The 27,930-nt window shown below is 39.4% G+C and overlaps 1 protein-coding gene and 1 pseudogene across 9 annotated transcripts in view; one reads left to right on the plus strand and one right to left on the minus strand.

Annotated features, from left to right (window-relative positions):
• Positions 1 to 27,930, minus strand: part of XPO4 (exportin 4) — a 132,620-nt gene that overhangs the window by 97,594 nt on the left and 7,096 nt on the right. For 6 of the 9 annotated variants that reach the window (XM_045588530.1, XM_045588528.1, XM_036454700.2 and 3 more), the window contains 2 exons: positions 8,463 to 8,568; positions 2,461 to 2,602 (listed from right to left, as the gene is read on the minus strand). In XM_045588530.1, coding sequence (XP_045444486.1) covers positions 2,461 to 2,602; positions 8,463 to 8,556 — 236 coding nt within the window. In that variant the 5' untranslated portion in view covers positions 8,557 to 8,568. Of the gene's footprint in view, positions 1 to 2,460; positions 2,603 to 2,704; positions 2,848 to 8,462; positions 8,569 to 27,930 lie in introns of those variants that run through there. The other 3 variants (XM_045588529.1, XM_045588531.1, XM_036454699.2) reach the window with 2 other exon arrangements.
• On the plus strand, positions 16,801 to 18,160 carry LOC118728308 (annotated as a pseudogene).

The raw sequence follows: 27,930 nt of genomic DNA on the forward strand, positions 1-27,930 counted from the left end.
GTCTGCTGAATCAAATGAGGAAGGCTTAGATCTGGATGTGTTGAGTTAGTATAGCGCTGGGGTATTGATCTGTGGGTGCCTTGTGTGGGGCCTGGATGAGGTTGGTTGATCTATTTGGAAATGTCTTTTATGTGAAGTGTATCCCTGGGCATGTGGAGGTATTATTGATTTGAGAAAAATGCTAAGTAACTGATTTACTATCTGAAAAATTTAAAGTTCTGAAAGTTTAAGGTCTTTTGCTAAAAAGAGGTTTTAAAGCTAACACCTTAATTTTAATGGAGAAAGGAAATGACAAGCCCTTCCCACCCATAACAGGTAATCCAATTCCAACCAGCAGCTATGTTTAAACAACGTGTCCATTTACACTTGAATGGCTACACTTTTTGATAGCCTAAGGACAAGTTTAGATGTAAACAAGTTTGCTCTCAATTCCCAGGGCAGAAAAAAAACAAGGTTTAAAATTATTATATTTTAAAATTTATTCTTAGAAGTGTAAAAGTTTATTAATTAAACAAAAAACAAAAAACACAACAACAACAAAAGGAGACTGAAAAACCTGATGAACAATAATAGCGGTTCATTGTAGTAGAGTCGGTGATATGGGAGGGGAGTAGACTGACTGTTCTGGGGCGGGGGGGAACACGACACACTGAACATAAACTGTGCACCTATGGATGAGGACAATGGGGGGTGGGGAGGGAGCGGAGGATGGGGTGGGAACCTGGTGGAAGGGGGAAGAAATGAGGAACCTTGTAATAATATGAACAATAAAGATTGATTTAAAAAAAACAAACAAAAAAACTTGGAAATTAACAGCATGCATTCAAAAAAGTATCCAACAAAAAAACTTGGAAATAGCACATAGAGACTGTGCATCGCCTCTTAAAAGAAGACTTGGCATTTATGGGACTTACCATAAAAAGAAAGTTATAAGTGAATCTCTCCCCAAAAGTTGTGTGCTAATAATTTTCCTCTTATTTAAAAAAAAAACACAAAAAAACAAAAAAACATAAAGCAATAATAAATACATACAATCTTATAAAATGTTTATAAAATGTTTAAACACTACAATGTGTATAACATGTAAAGAAATTCACCTTCACCCCATTACTTAAACTGGAGCCCCTCTCCAAAAAAAATGTTAGAGAATTTGGTGCTTTTTTTTCTTCTACAATCTTTTTATGTAACATACATTTCTATATGTAATGTTTGGTTTGTCAGTGTGCTTAATTCCTCCTTTACCCATCTTGGGATACTCACCTGTCTTATAATATTTACCAAGCACCAAAGGAAGAACAACTAAAAAGGCTTTTCAACTGAGTCCAAAATCAACTTTTACTTAAAACCAAAATCTTCTAAACAACCACAAAACAAAGAACAAAAAAAACTAACACCCAGCACAATCTCCTCAAAGAAACAAAATCTAGTATCATAAACCCAAAAATCATTATTTCCTTGAGGTGGTGAACACAAAATACAATATACAGATGATGTATTATAGAAATGTACACCTGAAACCCATATAATTTTATTAACCACTGTCACCCCAATAAATTCAATTTTTTTTTTTTTTAAATCACTGTTTCATTAAGTAGCAAAACAAGCTATAATCATGAGGAGTTTTCTTTGTTTTTAAATATGTATATATTTTTAATATATTTTTATTGATTTCAGAGAGGAAAGAAGAGAGAGACAGAGAGACAGAGAGAGAGAGAAACATCCATGATGAGAGAGAATCATGGATCAGCTGCCTCCTGCAAGTCCCCCACGAGGGATCGAGCCCACAACCCGGGCATTTTCCCTTGATCAGAATCGAACCTGGGACCTTTCAGTTTGCAGGCCGATACTCTATCCACTGAGCCAAACCGTCCAGGGCTGTTTTTAAATATATTTTTATTGATTTCAGAGAGAAAGAGAGACAGAAACTTCAATAATGAGAGAATCATTGACAGGCTGTCTCCTGCACGCTCCCAACCGGGAATGGAGCCCTCAACTTGACCAGAATCGAACCCAGGATCCTTCAGTCCCCAGGCTGATGCTCTACTCACTAAGCCAAAATTAGGGCTGAATGAGTTTTTAAAATATGAGGCCCAGCCGAGACTGGTTTGGCTCAATGGATAGAGTGTCGGCTTGGGGACTGAAGGGTCCTGGGTTCGATTCCGGTCAAGGGCATGTACCTTAGTTGTGGGCATATCCCCAGTAGGGGGTGTGCAAGAGGCAGCTGATCCATGACTCTCTCTCATTGATGTTTCTAACTCTCTATCTCTCTCACTTCCTCTCTGTAAAAAATCAATAAAATATATATTTTTTTAAAAATAAATAAAATAAAATAAAATATGAGGCCCACACATAGCTTCCCCATAATGTCTATCTTTAAAAGAAATAAAGAAAAACAAAGGGAAAGGCTCCAAAAGGATAAGCTTAGCATAGTGTTTCAGCAGAACTCCTTTGTGTACTTACTTGGGCCTCTGTAAGACGTAGGTTAAAAGGAATGTTCGCAGTGACTCAATGCTGCCCTTTTCCAAGAGGATCCACTCTCGGACCACTGCCTCCATGATGGCCGTGGCAGCTTGAAAGAGGACATAGTCCACCTTGCTTGTTTCTGAGGAGAGAATTAGGTTCTTTCTGTAAACACCAGCTCACCTTCCCTTGAACACGTTGCATTTATTAATTGAACTTTTCAGACAAGGAATAAGATGGTTACCTGTTGTTTTTTTTAATCCAGTGACCTTGCTCTAGCACCACAAAGAGGTTAGTTCCTCTCAGAAGACACCTCTGGCAGGTGGCAGCTAATCCCCGATCACAATTTTCACAAACTTTCCTCACCTCTCTTCAACTGTTACTTCCAAAGCATGAGGAACTAAAAAATAACACAGCTTTAAAAAAAATAAAATAAAAATATAAAGCATTCAGAAAACTTCCTAAGAGATTCTCACCCTGTGCAAAACAGAACTTGATACCTGCAAAATACCTTAATAAACTAGTCTTTGAACATTACTATTTGTGATGAGCCACACTGTTAAAATATTTCAATGTAGCCTGGTTGGTTGCTCTGTGGTTAGAGCATCAGCCTGCAGACTGAAGGGTCTTGGGTTGGGTTCCCAGTCAAGGGCATGTACTTGAGTTGCAGGTTCGATCCCCGGGCTCAGTTGGGGTGTGTATGGAAGCCAACCAATCTATGGATGTCTCATATGAATGTTTATCTTTCTATCTCTCTCTTTCTCTCTCTCTCTTTCTTTCTCCTTCCTTCCTTCCTTCCTCCCTTCTTCCCTTCCTCCCTTCCTTTCTTTCTTTCTTTCCCCTCTCCCTTTCACTCTCTCCAAAAATCAATGGGAAAAATATTCTAAGGTGAAGATGAACAAAATTTCAATGTAAGTAATTAAGCTTGCAGCAGGATGACCCATCTCCAATAGTAAGTTCAGAAATAAATATAATCATTAAGATATTTTTCTCAAATTAAAAAAAAGTAAAAAAGAATGAAATCAATTTACACAAGGTGAGAAGTTCTTGTGAATTTTCTGATTGCAATACTAATCAAACTGAGTAAAATCCCAAAGCTACACTTAGAAAGATCCAGCTATAACTAGAAGTGATAGTATCTGAACTAGAAATTGAATTCAGGGGGAGGGGGATAGAAAATTAACATACCAAAAAAATATTTTATATTAATTTTCTATTTTTCTTTTATTCACATTACAAATCTAGTCTTTTCAAACAGCATTGATCAAAAAGAAGAAACAGTCAAAATAAAGTCAAGAAAAAGTGGAAATTTTCTGAAGCTCCAAAAAGTAACCATGTAAAATTCATGAAGTGTCTATGATTATTGTGCAGGTTATTTGCCAAGATCACTGGACATGATTATCTGAAAGCCATGAGAAATTCACTCTAGGCAGACAATGGCACCTTCAAGAAATTAGCAGCAGAGCATGAAGATACACCATTTTCTCTCCTGTTCAAGTTTAGGTCATTTAGAAAGCTTACAAGTGATCTTGACACAATTAGTCATAAAAATGTGAGAGAAAAGGTATACTCTACTTAAATTCCTATTACATTATACTACTATCTAGGAATCTTGAAAATTCCAAAACTGATAAGAGGAATCAATCTGGACCTTCTTTTCAACATTTTATTATTCCATGCTATCTTTACATGAATTCTAATTCAGATGATCATCAAAACTCACAAAAATTTAGAAACCTTAATAAATAAAGCAATGGCTTCCAAAAATGGAAACTTATAATGAAAAGATGCATGTAAAGTTCCAAGAGAAAATTAAGTGTTTTAATAAAAAAGGATTTGAAACAAAAACCAGTTTTATCTATTTGGATCGCTTATGGAGAAATACAGTACTGCTTCATAATGGTAATTCAAATAATCTATTATAAATCTTTGAAACAAAATTATGGTTTCTGCCTATCTTCATATTCCATTACAACAGTAAAAATTTTAAGAGCAAGAAACCTGAAATCCTTCACCATGGATTTTTAACAAGAAAGCACAATCGTAGGGATTAACAGAACTTTAGAAATAGAACTCCAAAAATCATCTAGTTCAATTCCTGCCATTTTACAGTTAAAGGAAGTGAAGCACCAAGAGATGAAGAAGGAAATCCAAGATCACAAGGCTGGAGTGTTCCTTGAGCAATACTGACCCAGCCCCAACTGCACATGCCAAGGAAGGTAAGACCTCTGACCTTCAAGGACAATGGAACATGCTTACTTCTAACTATTTGTGCTGGAGGCACAATTATAAATGGTGAATGATATTCAAAGTTTCCAAGGTGACTTTTTATAAATTGATTTTTAGAAAGAGGAGGAGGGAAAGCGAGAGAAGGAGAGAGAAGAGGGAAAGAAGGAAAAAGGGAGCGGGACAAAGAGAAAAACATCCATCTGATCTGTTGCATCCATCTGTTGCTCCACTGATCCAAGCATTCATTAATTGATTCCTCTATGTATCCTGACCGAGAATTGAACCTCCACCTTGGCATAATGGTACAAGGCTCTAACCAACTGAGGTACCTAGCCATGGCTCAAGGTAACTCTTTTCTCCTGCTTGGTATGAAATGAAGATCTCTATATTACTACCCCCATTAAAAAAACTCTCTATGAAAGGAGGAATTTGGAAAAAAGAAGCCAAATTTTAAAGAATTTTTGTAACCTAATAAATTACACTTTTTCATGAAAACTATTATTAACCTTCCTACACTACACTTACCCTTAACATACTAGTAGATGTGCGATGCTGCTTGCAGGCACCTAGAAACTTTCCAGCAGGACCCACAGTACCTAAGGCTTGTTTTTCTCTCTGCTGGAGAGACACTGGAAAGGGACAGGTCTTCACAAGAAACTCACATTCATCTAGAATTTCTAACTAGGGTAACTTTCCACTAACTAGGGCACAGTCTAAATGACCAATTATTTTCAGGCCACTTTGTTGCACACTTTCATTTCCTACCACAGTAACTTTAATAATAATTACATAACTAAAATTCATTTGTATCTTGTCAATCATCTGAAACTAGACAGAGCCATGAAGACAAAAGTTAAAATGAAGCAAATATCAGAGAGAAAATGTACACACTCTGTTTTGACTGATCAGAAAGTTGTGTTTGTGGGGGTTTTTTTGTTTGGCTTTTTGTGTTTTGTTTTTAAAGAAAGCCCTAGTAGTCAAGTCTAGATATCAGTGAAGACAATCACCTCTTTGGCTTTAAAGTACAAGTAATGTAAGCCCCAAATTCTGCTTAATGATAGACATATATGCACATCATTTTGTTTTATTTTGGATACTTCTGAGGTAACAAATAAAAGAATTCAATTTCTCCCTGACAGGAGGACAAAAGAATGTCACAAAGCCCCAGGAGACAGTGACTCCCTCACTATCTGGGAATATAATAGTTCTTTAACGAGAAGAGAACTGAGGATTTCTGAAGAAACATTTGACCCCATAAACCTAAAAAATTCCTATGCCAAAGACTTCTGAGGTGAAGCAGTCTGAAGTGCTCTTCTGACAAAATGCACAAGCATGCAACATGCACAAACGTGTGTAAACACACTTTCAGAAAAGAGGGGAAAAAATTAAAAATAGAATGAAAACAAAAGGGTAAGACCAGGAAATGAGGAAAGATGAGAAACATAATAAAACTTATGTGAGAAGGGGAAAGGAGGAATTTTAAGAGGCCAGAAAAGGGAAGCATCAAGGAGAAAGTCTCCCTTTTATTAGAATATATTGCCTCTACATTCTACAAAAATTATATACAATCCCTAGACAAGAATGTGAAAATTATGAACTGTGATTGACTGCCACTTGCATGAGAAGTCTTCTTAGAGGAATTAACCTTTCTGTGCTGATGGCAACCGAGGACGAGGATGGAGTTAAAAGATACTCTGTGAAGTTTAGATGTAACATAACGTAACACAGGGCTTGGCAGTACATTAATGACTGTAATACATGCACTCAGGCTTTTAAATAGTTCATGTCTCAAAACGCAAAATGATTTTAGAAGCACGGCTGGAATTTGCAACACCAGTCTTTAGAAATTTTTATCAGAAAAACAAGTTTTCCAAAATAACTTAAATCATAACAAAACAATAATACTCCATAAATATACATACTCGAAAAAAGTGGTATAAACAAATATACTAATAAAATATATACTTCTAACTTAGATTAACTACTTCCTGACTAGTAAAGAATGATGACTGAATTGTAACAGAAAGTTAAATGAACCACTAATAGAACTCAGTTAATGTAGTTATGGCACCTGCCATGAAGAAAACCCTTCTCAGTTTATTTTAAGTGCTAGTTAACAAAATGGTTTTCTAAATCCATTAATGCTGAACAATTTCCAGGAAGTAAGGATGAAGCAAGTCTCCATTAAATTCTGAAGGCTAATGTTTAGTTTTGCTTCTTTTAATGTAATGCCGAGTTAAATATTCTCCACAGGCATAAAATAAATTATTTCAGTGCCAGAAACAAACTCACCACTACCACTCAAAATTTTTTTCAAAACTTCCTCATTTGGAACTTAAAAGGTGGTTATTAAAGCTTCCCCTCTAACGGTGGGATCTAACTCCTGAGTGGGAAAGAGCCACCTTCACCACCACTGTGAGCTCCTCGCAAACAAAATACAGCATTTTAAAGCTTATATTTTTCTCCTTCAAAAAGCTTATCATATTTTTAATGTATAATGGGATCAGGACATTTACCTGAGTTTTTATAAAGTGCTTTTCTACATTGTTACCTACATTCTACATTTGCACCTCACAACAACTTAAGATAGCCGAATCCCTGAAGGAAGAGGATATCACTACTCCCATTTCACCCATTTCACAGATGAAACAGGCTCAGAGAGGGTCAGTGACTCAATGCAGCAGGCACCACTGCAGCTGGGACCTCATCAGCCCCTGCAACAGAGCTTTTCCAATCCACTCAATCTAACAACTCTATAACCCCGTATATGTAGAGTACTTATAACATCATAACTTTCATTGTAGGCGATTTCAATCTGCTGGCTAACAGATAAGTCAAAGCATAAGAATAAAAGGTCAGATATTTTATTTTAGTTCCTAGTATTCAACTAGCCAATTCTGTGGTCATTGGATAACGCAGCATTTTAGAGCCTTAACTCTAGGTGACAAAAATGGTTCCAATTTAAAAAAAAAAAAAAAAAAAAAAAAAAAAGAGCCAATAATAACAAGGTTATAAAATATTTAAGAGGCAGAAGACTATATTATGTGTGTGTGTGTGTGTGTGTGTGTGTGTGTTAAATGAAACACTAATAGAACTCAGTTAATGTAGTTATGGCATCTGCCATATATACTTTATATATATATATATATATATATATATATATATATATATATATATATATATATAAATAATATCGTTTTTGGAAAGAGATCATTTCTGTACATATGTCAGATATAAGGTATTCATAATACAAGTGTAAAAATCAATGCTTCACTTTAGGATATACAGTGATAACTTACACAGAACTGACTAGTAGTTATTTAAGCAAGCTGAGTACAAACTACATGGTTTAAAAAAAAACTATGAAAAAGAAAATTGTAGAAAAGTTCCAAAAACTATCTAAATTTTAAAACCCTGAGATAATACATAGTACATTTGGTATAATAAATGACATCACAGTTGAAAACAACTGAAAAAATATTAGACTTTTTCCCCCCACTCTTAACAACCTTCACACTATGATCAATAATAAAACAAATTATTGACCACTATATCTAAGGGAGAAAAATCCAAAATTAAAAAATGTTTTCTGTCTGGCTATATGGGATATCTTTAAAGCCACCTCAGAGAATGATTATTAATAATATATATATATATATATATATATATAACTATACAACCTGCTTATTTTAAAAGGAATTTAAAATATGTAATATTCAGGAGAGGAAAATTAGAAGTGATCATGCAAAAATATTTTTAAAGTGAATACTTACCCAAAATATGCTTGCAAACTGCAAATGGTGACTTCGATTTCCTAAATGATAAGAATATGTGCTCTGCATGCTGGCGTTGCTCATTGCTGACCATGGAAGGAGGTGCCTTGACATTAAAGAGAAACAAACAAAAATAGAGCACATGTGTTCAGTAAGGAAACTTGAACAACAATCCTTTTACTCACAATGAAAAAACACTTTCACTTTGTGGAGTAGGGGTACCAAAGGAACACAAATTCTTACTTTTTTTTTTTTTAAGGAACTATTAACCTGAAGCTTCATAATAAATACCAGTATTTAAAATACAGTTTTAGGAAAAAGGAAGAAATTACTTGCAAGGTTGGGGTCAGAATCCTTTAAAATTGCCTACATTTTAGAAAAACAGATACTTATCTAAGATGTTCTTTGTATTTTTTTAAACCCAGATAATTTATTACCTTTTATTCCAAAATGTACCACTCCACTTAATTTGACCAAGTTTAAATAATTTCAAAATTCTTTACCCTGATGAAACTGAATCCAAAGTTACTTTCCTTTCCTAGTCTGTTCCTGCCTTTATCTATAATAAAGCATAATATGCTAATTAGACGAAAGCCAGGGCTGTGAGGGAAGCTAGGTCCTGGGTGGTTGCCAGCGGCCAGAGGAAAGCCTGGGTCCCAAGTACCAGAGGGAAGCTGGTGCTGGCAGCTGGGAGAAGAAAGGCCCACTCTTGCAAGAATTTCGTGCATCAGGCCTCTAGTCCTATACAATAAAGATGTAATATGCAAATAGACCCTCACACCCTTACAAGATGGCTGTCCCCATGTCATCTCAAGATGGCTGCTCCTACATAATCACAAGATGGCCAGCAGGGGAGGGCAACTGGGGGCAACCAGGCCTGCAGGGACAGGCAGTTGGGGGGAACCAGGCCTGCAAAGGAGGGCAGTTGGGGACCATCAGGCCGGCAGGGAAGGGCAGCTTTGGGTCATCAGTTTAGCAGGGGAGGGCAGGTTGGCAGGGGAGCGCTTGGGCATCAATCAGTCCAGCAGGGGAATGGTTAGGGGGTGATCAGGCTGGCAGGCAAGTGGTTAGGAGCCAGCAGTCCTGGATTGTGAGAGGAATGTCCGACTGCTGGTTTAGGCAGGATCAGGCCTAAAAAGGCAGTCGGTCATCTCCCAAGGAGTTCAAGATTGGAGAGGGTGCAGGCCAGGCTGAGGGACACCCCTCTCCCCCAGCACATGAATTTTGTAATTTCATGCACTGGGCCTTTACCGTGTTTCCCCAAAAATAAGACATCCTCCGAAAATAAGACCTAGTGCATGGAAAAATAAGACATCCCCTGAAAATAAGATCTAGTGCATCTTTGGGAGCAAAAATTAATATAAGACACAGTCTTACTTTCGGGGAAACAGGGTAGTGTTTTTATAAATGGCATACTTGACTTCTAAATGAATGAAAGAAACTTTTACATCTTCTCTTCAACTGTGATACTTAAGTTGAGACTGTAGCAGCAGACAGAGGTCTCGCTTTAAATTTTTCTTTTTTTCCTTTTTTTTTTTACACAGGGTACTGCTTGAATCAGTTTTACTTTTTCTTAACTTTAAATATATAATCTTGGGGAAGAGATATTTGAATGTTCTCTAAATATTTTCTGCTTCTTACATGTTTCTTTTTACTAACAGACAGCAAAAATCTCTGGCAGCACTTTGCAGAGCCAATGAATGTAGGTGGAGTTGGTTTTGGGTGTTCCTGATGGCTTTTCAGTTTTGTATGTGTGTACCAGTCTCATATTTGGCCGAAACCTCAGGATTATCCATCAGCCTTCCATCTTACTTCAAGGTACTACCCTGTTTCCCCAAAAATAAGACTGTGTCTTATATTAATTTTTGCTCCCAAAGATGCGCTAGATCTTATTTTCAGAGGATGTCTTATTTTTCCATGCGCTAGGACTTATTTTCGGAGGATGTCTTATTTTTCCATGCGCTAGGACTTATTTTCGGAGGATGTCTTATTTTCGGGGAAACACAGTAGGTGAACCTCCTATCTCCTAGATGGATCAACTGCCCTTTCTCCAGTGCCCTCTGCAATAACTTCTCTGCATGGCATGTCTGAACTCCTCCTCAAGGGATGATTTTCTTTCATCAGAAACCTACAGTCCACCTATCACAACCTCCCTTGAAGTCTGTATCCAGAATCACTAGCCCAGGAGAAAGCTTGAATGGCCTATATAATTTATCTTCTGCCAACCTCCTCCTTCCCCAACCCCCTTAAATTTTATAAGCTCCTGATAGTTGTATGTGGTCAGCCAATGGACAGAAATCCTGGAAAGAATTTCTGGACAGCCCTAGCCAGTTTAGCTCAAAAGACAGAGCTGGCCTGCAGACCAAAGGGTCCTGGGTCCCATTCCAGTCAAGGGCATATACCTTGGTTGCAGACTTCTCCTAGCCGTTTTGGCTCAGTGGGTAGAGCATTGGCCTTCGGACTGAAGGGACCCAGGTTGAATTCCGGTTAGGGACACATGCCAGGTTATGGTCTTGGACCCCAGAGGGTGGTGTGCAGGAGGCAGCCAATTGATTCTCTCTCATCATTGATGTTTCTATCTCTCTCTCACCCTTCCTCTCTGAAATCAGTAAACACACATACACACACACTAGAGGCCCGGTGAATGAAAATTCATGCACTGGAGGGAGGGGGGTCTCTCAGCCCAGCCTGCCCCTCTCACAGTCCACGAGCCCTCAGGGGCGGGAGGTGACCTGGCACTCAGGGGAAGGCAATGCCCCATCACACCTCTGATGCTGCCACTGCCAGCAGCGCAAGCCTTGACTGGCCCTGGTTACCTGAGCCTCGGGCGGCACCTGCTACCCCTCCAGCTGGGCTGAAAGGACTGGGCGCCGCCATCTTTGTAACGGCATAGTGGTCAATTTGCAAATTCCCTCTTTATTAGGTAGAGATAAAGATTAACGAGTGGGAAAAAGGAATTTCTGGACTTTAGCCCACCACTTTAGCTGGTTTGAATAACCTGCTGAGAACTAAAACTAGGACCCATTGCCCTGTGCCTTCAGGGTGATCTACTGGGGCAAAGTGTGCCATCATCTGAATAGTGGAAAGTGGGTGATGCTCATGTCACTGACTAGAGCTTCGAGGATGCAGTGGGAGTTAACTACTATCTCTACACCATGATCTCTTTCCCCTTTTTTACAAATTAAATAAATGGATCAAAATTAATAATTCCATCCCAGCCTTCAAAATAAAAAAAAATTAAAAAATAGCAGTTTAGCAAAAACAATAAAAACCCAAACTTGCCGAAACTGGTTTGGCTCAGCGGTAGAGCGTTGGTCTGCGGACTGAAGGGTCCCGGGTTCGATTCCGGTCAAGGGCATGTACCTTGGTTGTGGGCACATCCCCGGTAGGGGGTGTGCAAGAGGCAGCTGGTCGATGTTACTCTCTCATCGACGTTTCTAGCTCTCTATCTCTCTCCCTTCCTCTCTGTGAAAAATCAATAAAATATATTTTTTTTAAAAAACCAAACTTTTTTAACCATAAAAAAAAGTATTATCGGATAATTTGACTTCAAGTTTTCTAAAATCACCATTAAATTTTAAAAAATAGAGACTAAGTCTAGAATTTAAAGAACTCCTATCTGAATAAATTAGTCAGCTTCTTTAAAAAAAAAAAAAAAAAAAAAGAAAGAAAAGAAAAGAAAAAACAACTTCTGAAGTCTGCGAGGTTTGTAGATTCCACTTTGTTCTAACAATCTCTCCTCTCAAGATAATACCCTTTGAACCAAACCTACCAAAGCATACAGTTCATTATATGGTTTGACTGTTTTTTGACCCATCTGAAGAAAAGAGACTGTCAAAACAGGACAATTCTCAATTTGGAAGGAGAGGGAGAAGAAGGCAAATGGTAGAAAAATAAACCTTTGTTAACCAGTATAAAGTAGGGAAATCATAATTTCAACTATATTTAAATATTCTCGAAAACAAACATTTCACAACCAAGTCCATTATATCAATATTCATTGTAAACTATACCAATTATGCAACATTAGTAATTCTAACTTCAATTAAAATAGTAGAAAAAAAAGATGTACATCCAAGAAAAATAAATTAACTTTAATGCTCTGGCCTAACGAAATTAAAGCAAACCCCACTACTTTTCTTAAGGATACAGCACCCTCTATAGCTCTGTAGGTAAAAGTGCAAACATTTCCAATAAAACATAGTGTCAAACTCTTTAATACTTTAAAAGCTTTATTAAGAATACACTGTCGCCGAGACCGGTTTGGCTCAATGGATAGAGCGTCGGCTTGGGGACTGAAGGGACCCGGGTTCGATTCCGGTCAAGGGCATGTACCTTGGCTGCGGGCATATCCCCAGTGGGGGGTGTGCAAGAGGCAGCTAATCGATGACTCTCTCATCGATGTTTCTATCTCTCTATCTCTCTCCCTTCCTCTCTGTACAAAATCAATAAAATATATTTAAAAAAAAAAAAAAAAAAAAAGAATACACTGTGAACAGCAAACTGCTAAATATATGTTTTTCCTTCCACTTGCAAATTCTTAATTCCCACTATCTTCTCCAATTCAACATGTTGAGTTTGTGGTGTGTTTTTTGAATACATTTTATTGATTTTTTTACAGAGAGGAAAGGATAGAGTTAGAAACATCAATGTGAGAGAAACATGGATCAGCTGCCTCCTGCACACTCCCTACTGGGTATGTACCTGCAACTAAGATATATGCTCTTGACAGGAATCAAACCTGGAACCCTTGAGTCCGAAGGCCGACGCTCTATCCATTGAGTCAAACCGGTTAGAGCAAGTTTGTTTTCAGAAGGTAATTTCATCATAAATGTCAGCTGGTTATACCCTGTATACTCAGCACATTACTAGGCAGCAACTACCACATTACACTTCTGAAAATACAAATCAACTATAGATTACTCAAAAATTTTCTGAATTTTACTTTCTTTTTTTATCATCATCCTTGAAAAGCAGCACTACACAAGCATAATTTTACAAGTTAATATGCTAGTTAAGTTTACAAAAAAATATATTTTCTAAAGCCAACTGCCTTTGGACACACTGATATTCACATACTTTATAAAGTACAGATCTGATTATAATTTTAATATAACAAAGTATGAGATTCTACTTAAAATGTTTCTATTATTCATTTCAGGGGGGAAGGGGTGGCAGAGAGGGAAAGGGCGAGGGATACAGACAGTGATGTGAGAGGTAGCATGGATCAGATGCCTCCTGCATGCCCCCTACTGGGATCAAGCCTGAGACCCAGTCATGTGCCCTGACTGGGAATTAAACCAAAATCTTAGTGCATGGGATGACACTCAGCTAACTGAGCCATACTGACCAGGGCTGACATTCCACTTATAAAGCATCAGACTTCATACACAATTCTATCTAATAAAGAGGGAATATGCATATTGACCATCATGCCATTACAAAGCTAGCAGCGCCCAGCCCCCTCAGACCCTCATGTTGTGGTGACCCCCAACCATAAAATTATTTATGTTGCTACTTCATAACTGTAATTGAGAATCGGCTCTACAGCAGCGGTTCTCAACCTGTGGGTGGAGACACTAGCACAAAATGATAGTTATTACTTTTTGAATATGTTGGCTTTCCATTAGTGATGATAATGCTGACTAGATACCTTGAACAACTCTTCTGCTTCAACCAATTAAAAATGGTGAATAAAATATTTCCAAACATTTTTAATGTACTGCTGAGCTTACAAGAAATTAAGGAATCCTCAGAAGCTACTAGTAAAAAGGAAACAAAAGCAGGGATCTAAAAAGAAACACGCATGCATGCACCCTAAAGACACATCAACTCTAAGTGACCTTGAGTTTTCATTTTGACAACTGCCCAAGTTACAGAAGAGACATAACCAGGGCCCTCCCAAAGTGGAGATCTAAGAGAACATCCTTCCACATAAAGCTGGGATCTTCAGTAGAAGAGTAAACTATTAAAAAAAAAAAAAAAAAAAAAGGCCAGTGAGGTTCAATGGCTGAGCATCAACCAGTATAGGTCACAGTTCGATCCCCAGTTAGAGCACATGCCCACGTCGCAGGCTCGTCCCCCCAGCAGGGGGCATGGAGTAGACAGCTGATCAATGATTCTCTCTCATCACTGATGTTTCTCTCTCTCTGTCCCTCTCTTTCCCTCTCTGATTCAATAAAAAATATTTTTTAATAACAATAATAAATAAGCCAGGCCCTAGGCAGGTAGAGTCATTTGGTTAGAGCACATGTGTCAAACACAAGGCCCGCGGGCCAAATCCGTCCCGCCAGGCCTTGCAATGTGGCCTGCACCGCGCTGTCATCACTGCATCCGCTGCATTTCCATCACAATGACAGTTTATGACTGTTCAGTAAACCATTCGGCCCGCGATTTAGGCTGGATTTTAGATTTTGGCCCCTTCTCTGATTGAGTTCGACACCCCTAGGTTAGAGTGTCATCCTGATATGCCGAGGTTGTGGATTCGATTCCCAATCAGGACACATATAGTCAATGAATAAATAAGTGGAACAATAAATCAATGTTTCTCAAAACAATTCCTTTTGCAATTGCAACCAAAAGAATAAAATACCCAGGAATAAACTTAGCAAAGAGCATGAAAGACCTATATACTGAAAATAACAAAGCTTTATTAAAAGAAATTGAAAAAAATATAACAAAATGGAAAAATATCCCATGTTCATGGATTGGAAGAACCAACATAGTTAAAATAGCCATATTACTGAAAGCAATATACAGATTTAATGCAATGCCCATCAAAATCCCACTGTCATTTTTTAAAGACATACCATGAAAGACATACATAAAGAATACCATGAAAATTCAATAGATTTGTAAGGAATCATAAAAGACCCAAAGAATAGCCAAAGTAATCCTGAGAAAAAAGAAAAAAGCTGAAGATATCACACTACCTGACTCCAAATTATACTACAGAGCTACAATAATCAAAACATCATGGAATTGGCAAAGAGACAACAGACCAGTGAAACAGAATAGAAGCTCAGCTATAAAACCACATGTATATGGACAGTAATTTTCCACAAGGAGCCAGAAACACACAATGGAGTAAAGATAGTCTTTTCAATAAATGGTGCTTGGGAAACCACATGCGAATGAATAAAACTGAATTACAGTTTGTCCCCATGTACAATAATTAACTCAAAGTGGATCAAAGAACTATAAGCCCCAAAACAGTAAGTTACCTAGAAGAAAATATAGGTACAAAACTTATAGACCTTAGTTGTAGAGAACATTTTAAGAACTTGACCCCAAATGCAAGGGAAATAAAGGCAAAAATAAAATAATGGGACTATATCAAAAAAGCTTCTGCTCAGCAAAAGAAATTGACAACAACAAAAAGAGACAGCTAGCCAGATGGAAGATGATATTCACACACAGTAGCTCCAACAAAGGTTCAATTTCCAAAAAAATATAAGAACTCATAAAGCTCAACACCAAACAAACACAACCACCCAAAAAATGGGCAGAGGCCCAGCTGGCGTTGCTCAGTGGTTGAGCATAGACCTACGAACCAGGAGGTTATGGTTTTATTCCCAGTCAGGAAATATGCCCTGGTTAGAGGATTGATCCCCACAACATAAAGGATGTAACAGATCGATGATTCTCTCTTGATATTGTTCATAAATGGATAAATATTAAAGGTAGGTGTATATATGAGAAAAACATTGTTTTGATCATTCTATGTGGCACTTATAAATCTACAAGTGAAAATAAGTTGTAATTATGAAGTATATAATACCATCACTATATAGTACTATCAATGTTTTCTTTTTAACAATATTGTATTTTAATGATTCTAAAGCAAGAAAAGAAATCAGAAGAATAAAATTCAGTATTCATTTTAACAGTGGGAGTGCAATAAGCAGAAGTAATGATGGGACCTATGAGGATTATGTGACTGACATCTGGGACCAGTTTACAAAACAGAAGAAGAATGCAAATAGACATACAACCACACTTTGTGCTGCCCACTATGATAGCCACTCTCCCTGTGTGGCCATTTAAATTAAGTAAAATTTAAAATTTATCTCCTCCACTGCACTTGCCAAATTTCAAGTATTCAACAGCCACACATGGTTACTGGCTACCATGATGAAAAATGTATACATAGAACATTTTAATCATCACAGAAAATCCTATTAACACTTCTATAGACGAAATTTAATTAACTCAACTAATATTTACTGAATGCTGAGACACGGAGCTGGGAAAAGAGAAGCAGCAGAGGCGGTGGCAAGACCAGAGCCGCAGCGCGCAGGGAGGGACGGACAGACAGACAGACAGACAGACCGACCGACCGACCGACCGACCGAGCGGCTGGTGGGGCCGAGCCACGCGGAACCAGCGCAGCGAGCTCTGCCTGCACCAGAGCCCGGTCCCAGAGAACCCGGGATGCGAAAGCCACTCTTGAAGCTCCCCTCGGCCTCCGACTGGGGCCGGCCCTTTTGAAGGCGCATTCTTCAGCAGCGGGACAGGGCAGCCCACCATGACCGAGAACTCCACGTCCGCCCCTGCGGCCAAACCCAAGCGGGCCAAGTCCACGGACCACCCCAAGTACTCGGACATGATCGTGGCCGCCATCCAGGCGGAGAAGAACCGTACCGGCTCCTCGCGCCAGTCCATCCAGAAGTGCATCAAGAGCCACTACAAGGTGGGCGAGAACGCCGACTGGCAGATCAAGTTGTCCATCAAGCGCCTGGTAACCACCCGGAGTCTCAAGCAAACCAAGGGCGGGGGCGCCTTGGGCTCCTTCCGGCTGGCCAAGAGTGACGAGCCCAAGTGGTCGGTGGCCTTCAAGTAGACCAAGAAGGAAGTCAAGAAGGTGGCCATGCCAAAGACAACGGCCAAGCCCAAGAAGGCAGCCGCCAAAGCCTCAGCAAGAAGCCCAAAGCCACCGCGGTCAAGAAAGCCAAGAAGAAGGCGGCTGCCACGCCCAAGAAAACCAAAAAGCCCAAGACTGTCAAAGCCAAGCCGGTCGAGGCATCCAAGCCCAAGAAGGCCAAACCGGAGAAGCCCAAAGCCAAGTCCAGTGCCAAGCGGGCCGGCAAGAAGTGACAATGAGGCTTTTCTTGTTGGACACTCCTGCCTCTCTCCTATTTCTGTAAATACTTTCCTCCTTCCTTCTCTCTTAACTCCTCTCCCCTTTCTATATTCTGACTTTATGTGAGACAATTTGGATTCCTTAGAAATTAGGGAATAGTTCCTTTTTCTTTCACCAGTCGTGCAAGGACAGCAAAAAAACAAAAACAAAAAAACTATCTCATCTCTGTAATAATGAGAATGTACTTATATTTTGTTGTTACTTTGTTATTAATCTACTTAGGGTTTGGGGAGGGTTTGTGTGTTTTATTTAGGTGGATGGCTTGTTCGCTATGAAGGTAAATGGAGGAGCAGGGGAAGGATTGTTTTGGCTAGTTGAAAGGGAGCCCAGGAATTGTAAGGTCTGTAGGAATATCTTTGAGACAAGTGAGTTTTCTTTTAAGTTGAGCGGCCCTTGTGAGTTTCAGGACCTTGTGTGTGTGTGTGTGGGGGGGGGGGGGGGGGATGGCAGCCGCTGGACACCAGGTTAGGGAGGTGGGAGAAGCCCTCTCGGGCAGACTTCCACTCCGGTGGTGAGCAGTGGGGGGGGTCCAAGTCCAGTTTCCTTCTCACTTCTGGAGCTTCCTATTGTTGGGGGGTCGGAGGGGAGAGACAGAGGACGACAGCTGGTCTGAGAGGTTGTGGCTTCTCTCAGCTGGAAACTAGCCATTGGGGGCGGGAGGGGGGGGGGGGTCTTTGTGGCTTCGGAAAGCCTCCTGTTGTGGGAGTGGAAACTTTGGGGTAAGGGTGGGGAGTCAGTCAGCCAAGTGCCTCAGTGTGCCCTGTTGAAACAGGTTTTCCACACAATTGGATTGTGTTCCCCCCGTGTTTTGGTTCCTCCTGTACACGAGGTGGCTTGGTGGTCTGGTGAGTCTCCAGCCCTGCCAGCGCCACCTAAACACAGCCGGACCTCGTTGTTTCTGAGTCTTTTCTAAGTAGTGGGAGTGGGGCGGGCGTGGGGAGTGGACAGTAAGACATACTGTCGACTTTGAATCGCTAAGTAGTTTACAAGCTAGGTCCGTGTCTGTGCGTGTATATGTGTACATACCGCCTTAGGCTAGCACTCAGTTCACACCGGGACTGGGAGAAAAAACTGTACAGTCGTCTTTCTCATAAAATAGGAAAAGGCACAGTTCACGTCGTATTCCGCGCCCCCCCCCCTTTTGTAAGAAAAAAAAAACTACAAGTGTTATTTGTGCCGGGAAGAATTGCTGTCTTTGTTTGTAATTGTGAAACTTTAAAATAAAAATTTGAAAAAGGGCCAAAACCGGTTTGGCTCAATGGATAGAGCGTCAGCTTGGGGACTGAAAGGTCCCGGGTTCGATTCCGGTCAAGGGCATGTACCTTGGTTGCGGGCACATCCCCAGTGGGGGGTGTGCAAGAGGCGCTGATCAATGACTCTCGCTAATCGATGTTTCTAACTCTCTGTACAAAAATCAATAAAATATATATATTTTTAAAAATTTGAAAAAAAAAAATAATAATATTTACTGAGTGCTTATAATAATGCTCCCTTAAGGTATGTGCTTTGACACAAAGTAATGATACAGTAAAGTACAAAATAATTTTTAACACTTACAGAGTGTTTACTATGTGGCAGGCACTACACTAAATACTTTTCTTATAATGTAAGTGAAACAATTTAATCTTTACATTAACTCCCTGAGATAGATACCATTACTTTCCTTTTTTAGAGACAAAAACAAAACAAAAAGAAAAAAAAAGAAAAAAACACACACACAGAGAGGTTAAGTGGCTGGCCAAATTCACACAACTAGTCCCAGGTGGAGCCAAGAAGAATCCAGATAGTCTGGCGCCAAATCCTCAATGTTGTACTGCCTTTCAATTTCTAAATTTTAATAATTTCCATGTGTACTTACAATACAGCAACAGGGTGATTGTTCTCCTGTCATTTGATGAGGTCACTATTATACAACTGGTGTTTCTAATTCATTCTCTAATCCAGCGTTTTTCAACCGCTGTTCCGCGGCACATGTTGCCTGGTGTGCCGTAGGTGCAGACAAGACAAGAATTTTATAATTTTTCACTATTTTGTTTACTTAATATTTCATAATAAAGTAATTATAAAATACTTTCTTTGTGTTTATTTGATTCTTATTCAAGAGAATTACTTTATATATAGTCAATATAGGCACAGAGTTAAATTTTTTAACATTTTCTAATGGTGGTGTGCCTCGTGATTTTTTTCATGAAACAAGTGTGCCTTTGCCCAAAAAAGGTTGAAAAACACTGCTCTAATCCCTGCCACAAAACTACAAAATAAAGATAGAGCCACTTTCTAATTAATTTTGTTCAAAGGATAGGGTTACATAATATTTTTTTTTAAATACTTTTTTTTTTTCTTCATTTTTTACAGAGAGGAAGGGAGAAGGATAGAGAGCTAGAAACATCAATGAGAGTCATCGATTAGCTGCCTTCTGCACACCCTCCACTGGGGAGGTGCCCGCAACCAAGGTACATGCCCTTGACCGGAATTGAACCCGGGACCTTTCAGTCTCTATCCACTGAGCCAAACCAGCCTTGGTGGTCACATAATCTTATATAATAAAAAGTTAATATGCAAATGGTCATCATTGACATAAAGGTTCAGACACTCAACACTAAGGAGAGAGTAATGAGGATCAGCCAGGCACAAATGAGCTCCCAAGAGAGGAATGAGGACCACCAGGTTGCACCCTGAGAGAGGGAGAAGCCGCCAGCCGACAGTCCTGGGCACCAGCGGCTGCGCCTATGACCCAGGAGAGGTACAAGCAGCCACCCCACGGTCCTAAGCACCAGCAGCTACAAGCCAACCACCCTGTGATCCCAGGAAGCCAGCGGCTGCTCCTGCAGCCAGGGTGCCAGCAGCAACAAGCCACCTGCACCACAGTCCCAGGCACCAGCAGCTACAAATTGCCTGCACTGCGGTCCCAGGCGCCACCAGCTGCGCCTGCACCTGCAGCCCAGGAGGGACAAGCCTCCTGCCCCGTGGTCTCAGGCGCCAGCACCTGCGGCTGCGGCTCAGATGAAACCACCCGCCCACAGTCCCCTGCAGCTGCGCCCTGCTGGCCTGGGCGAAGCGGGATTGAGTCCTGGGTGCCTGAGAACAGCAAGAGGAAATCCTGGGTCCCAGGTGTGGGGCAAGGCAGAGAGGGTTAGGGGCGATTAGGTCAGCAGGGGAGCAGTTAGGATTGATCAGACAGGCAGGCAGAGGTGGTTAGGGGCCATCAGGCAGGCAGGCAGAAGGGTTAAGGGTGTTCAAGCAGGCAAACAGACAGGCGAGCGGTTAGGAGACAGTGTCCCAAATTGCAAAAGGCAGTTGGACATCCACCAAGGAGTCCCGGTTTGGAGAGGGTGCATCTCATACTGTTGCCATCCTGAAATTTTTAATGATTTTTAGCTTTGAACTTGTGATTTGTAAGTGAAGCCCAACTGGCCAATGGAGCCTGTGTGGGAGCTGTGAAGACAGGCTGGTGACCAGATATACTATAATCGGCCCAGCAGGGGAGCAGTTGACGTCAATCAGGCTGGAAGGGGAGTGGTTAGGGGGTGATCAGGCTGGCAGACAGAAGTGGATAGGGGCAATCAGGATGGCAGGCAAGTGAGCAGTTGTGAGCCAGTCGTGGATTATGAGAAGGATGTCTGACTGCCCGTTTAGGCCTGATCCTACCGAGATGGGGCCTAAATGGGCAGTTGGACAACCCTTGAGGGGTCCCAGATTGGAGAGGGTGCAGGCTGGGCTGAGGGACACACAACCCCATGCACGAATTTCATGCATCGGGCCTCTAGTTCTCATATAATTATCCTTCCAGATATATTTTCTACTAAATTAGTTGTTTCCTCTACCTCAAAAAAGGGTGAGGAGGGAAATGGAATTTTGACTGACACTCCATACCATCAATATATTAATGAGGGAGGAATTGCCACCTTCACCAAATTAATAGTGTGAACTGAGAAATACTGATCTTGTTTAATTCTGATTTTTTTTTTTCAAATAAGTTGTATAGTTTTCTTCAGTATTGGTGAAACACAATAAAAATGTGTTTCACTCTGGCTGGGTCACTCAGTTGGTTTCGGCATTATCCTATACACAAAAAGGTGGTGGGTTCAATTCTCAGTCAGAGAATGTACAGGAGGCAACTCATCATTGTTTCTCTATATATGTATCTTTTTCTCTCTCCTTATCTCCCTGCTTATCTCCTCCCTACCTTTCTTCCTCTCTCTCTCTCCCTCTCTCTCTCTCTCTCTCTATATATATATATATAAATATATATATATATATATATATATATATATATATATATATATTTTTTTTTTTTTTTACAGAGAGAAAGAGAGAGGAACAGAGAGTCAGAATCATCGATGAGAGGGAAACATCGATCAGCTGCCTCACGCACACCCCCACTGGGGATGTGCCCGCAACCAAGGCACATGCCCTCGACCGGAATCAAACCCGGGACCTTTCAGTCCCCAAGCTGACGCTCTGTCTACTGAGCCAAACCGGTTTCGGCTCTTCCTTTCTCTTTAAAAAATCAATAAAAACATCCTCAGGTGAGGTTTTTATTTTTTTAATGTTGTTTTTTATTAAAACGTTCACTATAATTTATTCCTACAATTTTTATTCCTAATGTTGAGGTCTTTTTTCCATTTTTAAGCAAATCATTGTTGGTATAAAGGAAATTTTGCCGTTGTTTATTAGTTCTATATTCAGCCACCTTACCAAACAACAGAAACTTTGTGGGCCAGAAAGGATTGGCAAAACATACTTAAAGTGATGAACAACCAGGACCTATACAACCAAGATTACCTAGCAAGCATCGTTTAGAACTATTGGTTCTAATAATTTTTTAGTTAATTTCTTTGGAATTTTTTTCTTAAATATTATCTGAAAATAACCACCTTTCTTTCCAATATTTGCACTTACTCCTCTTTATTAGCTAGGCCCTCCAGAAGTTTTGAATAATAGTCATAATAGGACTTCCTATTTTACTTTTTTTTTTAATATGTTTTATTGATTTATAAAGAGGAAGGGAGAGGGATAGAAAGAAACATTGACAAGAGAGAAACATCAATCAGTTGCCTCCTGCACATCCCCCATTGGGGATGTGCCTGCAACCAAGGAACATGCCCTTGGCTGGAATCGAACCTGAGATCTTTCAGTCTGCAGGCCGATGCTCTATCCACTGAGCCAAACCGGTTTCGGCCTATTTTACTTTTAAGAACATCACCATTTAGCCCTGGCTATATAGCTCAATTAATTAGAACATCATCTCCATATGCCAAGGTCACAGGTTTCATCCCCAATCAGGGTACATACAAGAAACAATTAATTAATGCACTTAAAAAGTGGAATAAATTGATATCTAAATAAATAAATAAATAAATAAATAAAAGTAATTTTTAAAAAAGAATATCAACATTTACTAATAGTTCCTTTTTCTTTAAAAAAACATTTTTTATTGATTTCAGAGAGAAAGGGAAAGGGAGAGAGAAAGAAACATAAACGATGAGAGAGAATCTGATTGGCTACCTGCACATCCCCTACTGGGGATTGATCCTGTAACCCAGGCATGTGCCCTGACTGGGAACCAAGCTGTGAACAACACTTAACCACTTAGCCACAGTGACCAGGCTACTAGTGGTTTAAAAGGGCAATTTTAATTATATTTTTATCAATTCCTAGTTTACTTAATTTTTAATCATAAAATGCTGCTAAATTTTATAAACTGCCTTTTAGGGAATCTATGAATGATTTCAAAAGTCTTTTCATGTTTCTTCCCTTGATCAAAGGCTATATTCCAATTAGTTGAGTTTGACATAGGTCCATCTGCAAAATATGTATGTAATTAAACTGGATTTTTTTTTTAAATTTCCCACCATGTGTTTTGAGAAAAAGAATTCTATTAATGCCAGTTTTGGATATCTAGTGCCACAGCAGAGATTAAAAGATAAGGTTAAAATAAAAAAAAGACTTTTTTGAATATAATGCAACTTGCCAATAAGAAAAGTAAATGCTATAATCAAAACTCTTAATTTTAAATGTGCATTATTGATTGCAAAAATAAAATAAAAGCATTGTACCTTATACAAAGCTGGGGATCAGGAAATTCTACTAGATAAATACTCAAATACTCCTCAAACATACTGCATTTGGTTTTGCCAGACCCTCAGACAAATAGATCCCTCTAGCTGGGATGCCTGAGATAGCCAACTAGAAAATACCAATTTGCTCTTCATAACTCACCTAAAGAATCACCTTTTCCAAGAAAAGGTTCTCATTTCTAGGTTCTCACCTCATTTTGAGATACATGTACCTCCTATGTACTCTTACAAAACACTGGCTACACTTCTAATTATAAATTAACTAGAAACTGCGAATAGTTTGGCCTTTCTCCCACATCAGACTATGCCTTCATAAAAACAAGTTCTTCCTCCTATCTCCTCAGCAAATATAGCCTCGTGCCTCCGTAAAGAATGAACATGTGGCCGGAGACTGAATTCTAGGACAAAACTGGCTATATGACCAAAGGCTAATCAAGAACCATCTCTTAATCTGATTTTCTAATTTTTGTTTAAAAATATCTCTTCTAGCCAAAACCGGTTTGGCTGAGTGGATAGAACATCGGCCTGCGGACTGGAAGGTCCCAGGTTCGATTCTGGTCAAGGGCATGTACTTTGGTTGCGGGCACATCCCTGGTAGCTGATCGATGATTCTTTCTCATTGATGTTTCTAACTCTCTGTCCCTCTCTCTCTTCCTCTCTGTAAAAAATCAATAAAATACATATAATAAAAAAATCCCTTCTATTAATTTCCCAGGATTAATGTGAGAATCAAATAATATGATACAAATTTCTACAGCACAACCTTGCAAATGCTTTTGAACATTCATAAAGTTTTATTATAATAAAAATTATGAGACAGTCACGAATCAATTTCATCAAAGATGCAATTAGATTTATTAAAATCTACTGGGGGGAGGAGGGTCAAGCGGGAGAAAAAGGAGACATGTGTAAAACTTTAGACAATAATTTTTTTTAATCTACTTTGGTTTAAAAACAAATATGCAATTACTTTCCTATAAAGCAGTGTTTCCCAAACTTTTGACATATGTGTACCCCTTCTATAATTTTCGTAACACTGAATACCCCTCGTACTCATGAGAATGTAGAACTAGGCGCAGCTAAGCACAGTGCAGTGCATATCCCCACCAAACTCCGGTGCAACGCGTACCCTCACCAAACTCTTCCCATACCCCTGAGGGTACGCATACCACACTTTGGGAAACACTGCTATAAAGTATCAGCATACTTCCTGTACAATAAATATCTTATAACTCACTCAGGACAATCTCTAACAGCGCAAGGGACCAGGCGAATAAAACCAAAAAAACTCAAGACAAATAAATAAAGCACTCTCAATTTCCAGTTCAAACAGGTGCAATATGAATACTAAAAGAATATTAATCATTATGGTGTCTCTAAAACCAAAACTCATCCTACAATTTTATCTATTCAATAAAAAACAATGAAAACAAACTTTCTTTAAAATTCATCCACAATAAGGTGAACAAAGAACATGAAACACACAATCTCATTTATGAAAAAAAAATTTTTTAATGCTGTATGGTTTGTGTGGGTCAGTGATTTAGGATCGATTTATGAGCCAGAAGTCACAGTTCCATTCCTGGTCAGGTCTTATGCAGGCTCAATCTCCAGTGGAGGCAAGAAGGAAGCAGCCAATCAATGATTCTCTCTCATCATTGATGTTTCTCTCTCTCCATTCCTCCTCTCTGAAATGCATATATATATATATATATATATATATATATATATATATATATATATATATATGTGTGTGTGTGTGTGTGTGTGTGTGTGTGTGTTTAAATCTGCTTAAAAAATAAGATGTATGGATGTTCTTATATTCTAAAGGTTTTCACAATGGTTACTGAACAAAGACACCTCAGAAGAAAGGGAATAGAAAATTAAAGAACTTCTACTATCCCCTATGAAGATTTTTGCATTATTTCTTCAAATAGGTTTTCAATATATTGCTCTCTCTCTTCTTCTGGCACCTCTATAATGCAAACTTTGGAATGTTTGAAGTTGTCCCAGAGGTTCCTTACACTATCTTCATATTTTTTTATTTTTTTATCTTTTTGATCTTCAGATTGGGTGTTTTTTGCTTCCTTGTACTATAAACAACTACCAGTATATGCCAACGAGGTGGACAACGTGGATCAAATGGACAAATTCCTACAAAAATACAATCTCCCAAAAGTGAATCAGGAAGAATCAGAAAACGTGAATTGGAGAATAACAACTAATGAAATTGAAGCTGTAATAAAAAAAAATTCCCAGCAAACAGAAGCCCAGATCTAGAAGACTTCACTGGGGAATTTACCAAACATTCAGGGTACTAACACTTAGTATACTCCTCAAATTATTCCAAAAAAAAAAAATCTAAGAGTAAGAACACTCCCATGTTCTTTTTATGAGGACAGCATTATCCAAAACCAGATACACTACAACGAAAGAGAATTACATGCCAATATCTCTGATGAACATAGATGCTAAAATCCTCAACAAAACATTAGCAAATTGGATCCAGCAACATATTAAAAAAGATCATACAACATGACCAAGTGGGATTCATTCCAGGGTTGCAAGACTGATACAATATTCTCAAGTCACATAAATACTTTGAAAGACAAAAGTCATATGATCATATCCATAGACAGAAAAAGCAACAAAATCCAACACAATGGCTTTGATAAAAATTCTCAGCAAAGTGGGAATAGAGGGAGTGTACCTCAACATGATAAAAGCCATACATGACAAACCTACAGCCAACATCACACTCAATGGGCAAAAACTAAAACCATTTCCCCTAAGAACAGGGATTTCCACTTTCACCACTATAATTCAACATACTAGTGGAAATGCTAGCCACAATAATCAGACAAGAAGAAATAGCCCTAGCCCTGTGGTCAGCAAACTGTGGCTCTCGAGCCACATGCGGCTCTTTGGCCCCTTGAGTGTGGCTCTTCCACAAAATACCACAGCCTGAGTGAGTCTACTTTGAAGAAGTGGCGTTAGAAGTAGTTTAAAAAATTTGGCTCTCAAAAGAAATTCCAATCGTTGTACTGTTGATATTTGGCTCTGTTGACTAATGAGTTTGCCGACCATTGCTCTAGCCAATTTGGCTCAGTGGATACAGCTGAAGAGTCCCAGGTTCGATTCTGGTCAAGGGCACATGCCTGCCTGGATTGCAGGCTGGAACCCCAGTAGGAGCGTGCAGGAGGCAGCTGATTAATTATTCTCTCTTATCATTGGTATTTCTCTCTCTCTCTCTTCCTTCCTCTCTGAAATCAATAAAAATATTTTTTTTTTTGGGGGGGGGATGAAATAAAAGGCATCCAAATTGGAAAGGAGGAAATAAAACTCATTATTCACAGACATGATATCTATATATAAAGCATAGTAACCTCCTTGTATAAAAACTGCTATTTGAAATTCTCTACTGTTATACAGTCCCTTGTTCTATAAACTCTGATATTTTTAGACAGTCTCTTATTCTGTAAAATAACTTGGTCTTTTAGCTCAAATAGAGAAGATAAACTTAGCTGTCTGATCTTGCAAGCTAGCCATCTAACATAAGGGGCTGATAAGCTGATACTGATAATATCCCCATATTCTCATGCCAAGTGTTTGTTCATTATGTATCCAAGATTACAAGCTGTCTGCAAAAATATCTTACTCAGAGCTCTTTGTAAAACCTCAAAGAGCTCAAAAATTATAAATAGGGAAGACTTTCTTATTGGGGCTCAGAATTTGACAGAGATATTCTGCTCTGAGCCCGCATGTAATAAAGACTCCTAATTAATTGGCTTGTTAGGGTGTCTTGTATCTAGCTCGATGATTTATGATACAACATATACATAAGGCCTAAGTGACCATTACTGGTCAACATGTCACTATGACACACACTGACCTCCAGGGGGCAGATGCTCAATACAGAAGCTGCCACTTCATCGTCAATGCACTCCCACAGCGGGAGTGCCATTCAGCTGACAGACCCGGACTGGCAGCCCAGCAGCAGTGGTCCTGCAGGTCTAATCTCTGGAAAACAGGCCAAATACAAATAGTCCAGAGCCACTGGCACGATCCCAACAGTGCATGGCCTCCTGGAAGTCAGTCTCAGGCACCATGGCCACCTCCCCTCCCTGGATGCTCTGCAAGGAAGAAAGGATATAAAAGCTGCTGCTAGGTGGCTCCCATCAACAGGCATGAACGTCAGCAGGAAGGATCCAGATCACAGGCATCCCAGCCCCCACCATGGGAACCC

Source organism: Pipistrellus kuhlii, unplaced genomic scaffold (genome assembly GCF_014108245.1).
Source record: "Pipistrellus kuhlii isolate mPipKuh1 unplaced genomic scaffold, mPipKuh1.p scaffold_m20_p_3, whole genome shotgun sequence".
NCBI lineage: Eukaryota > Metazoa > Chordata > Mammalia > Chiroptera > Vespertilionidae > Pipistrellus > Pipistrellus kuhlii.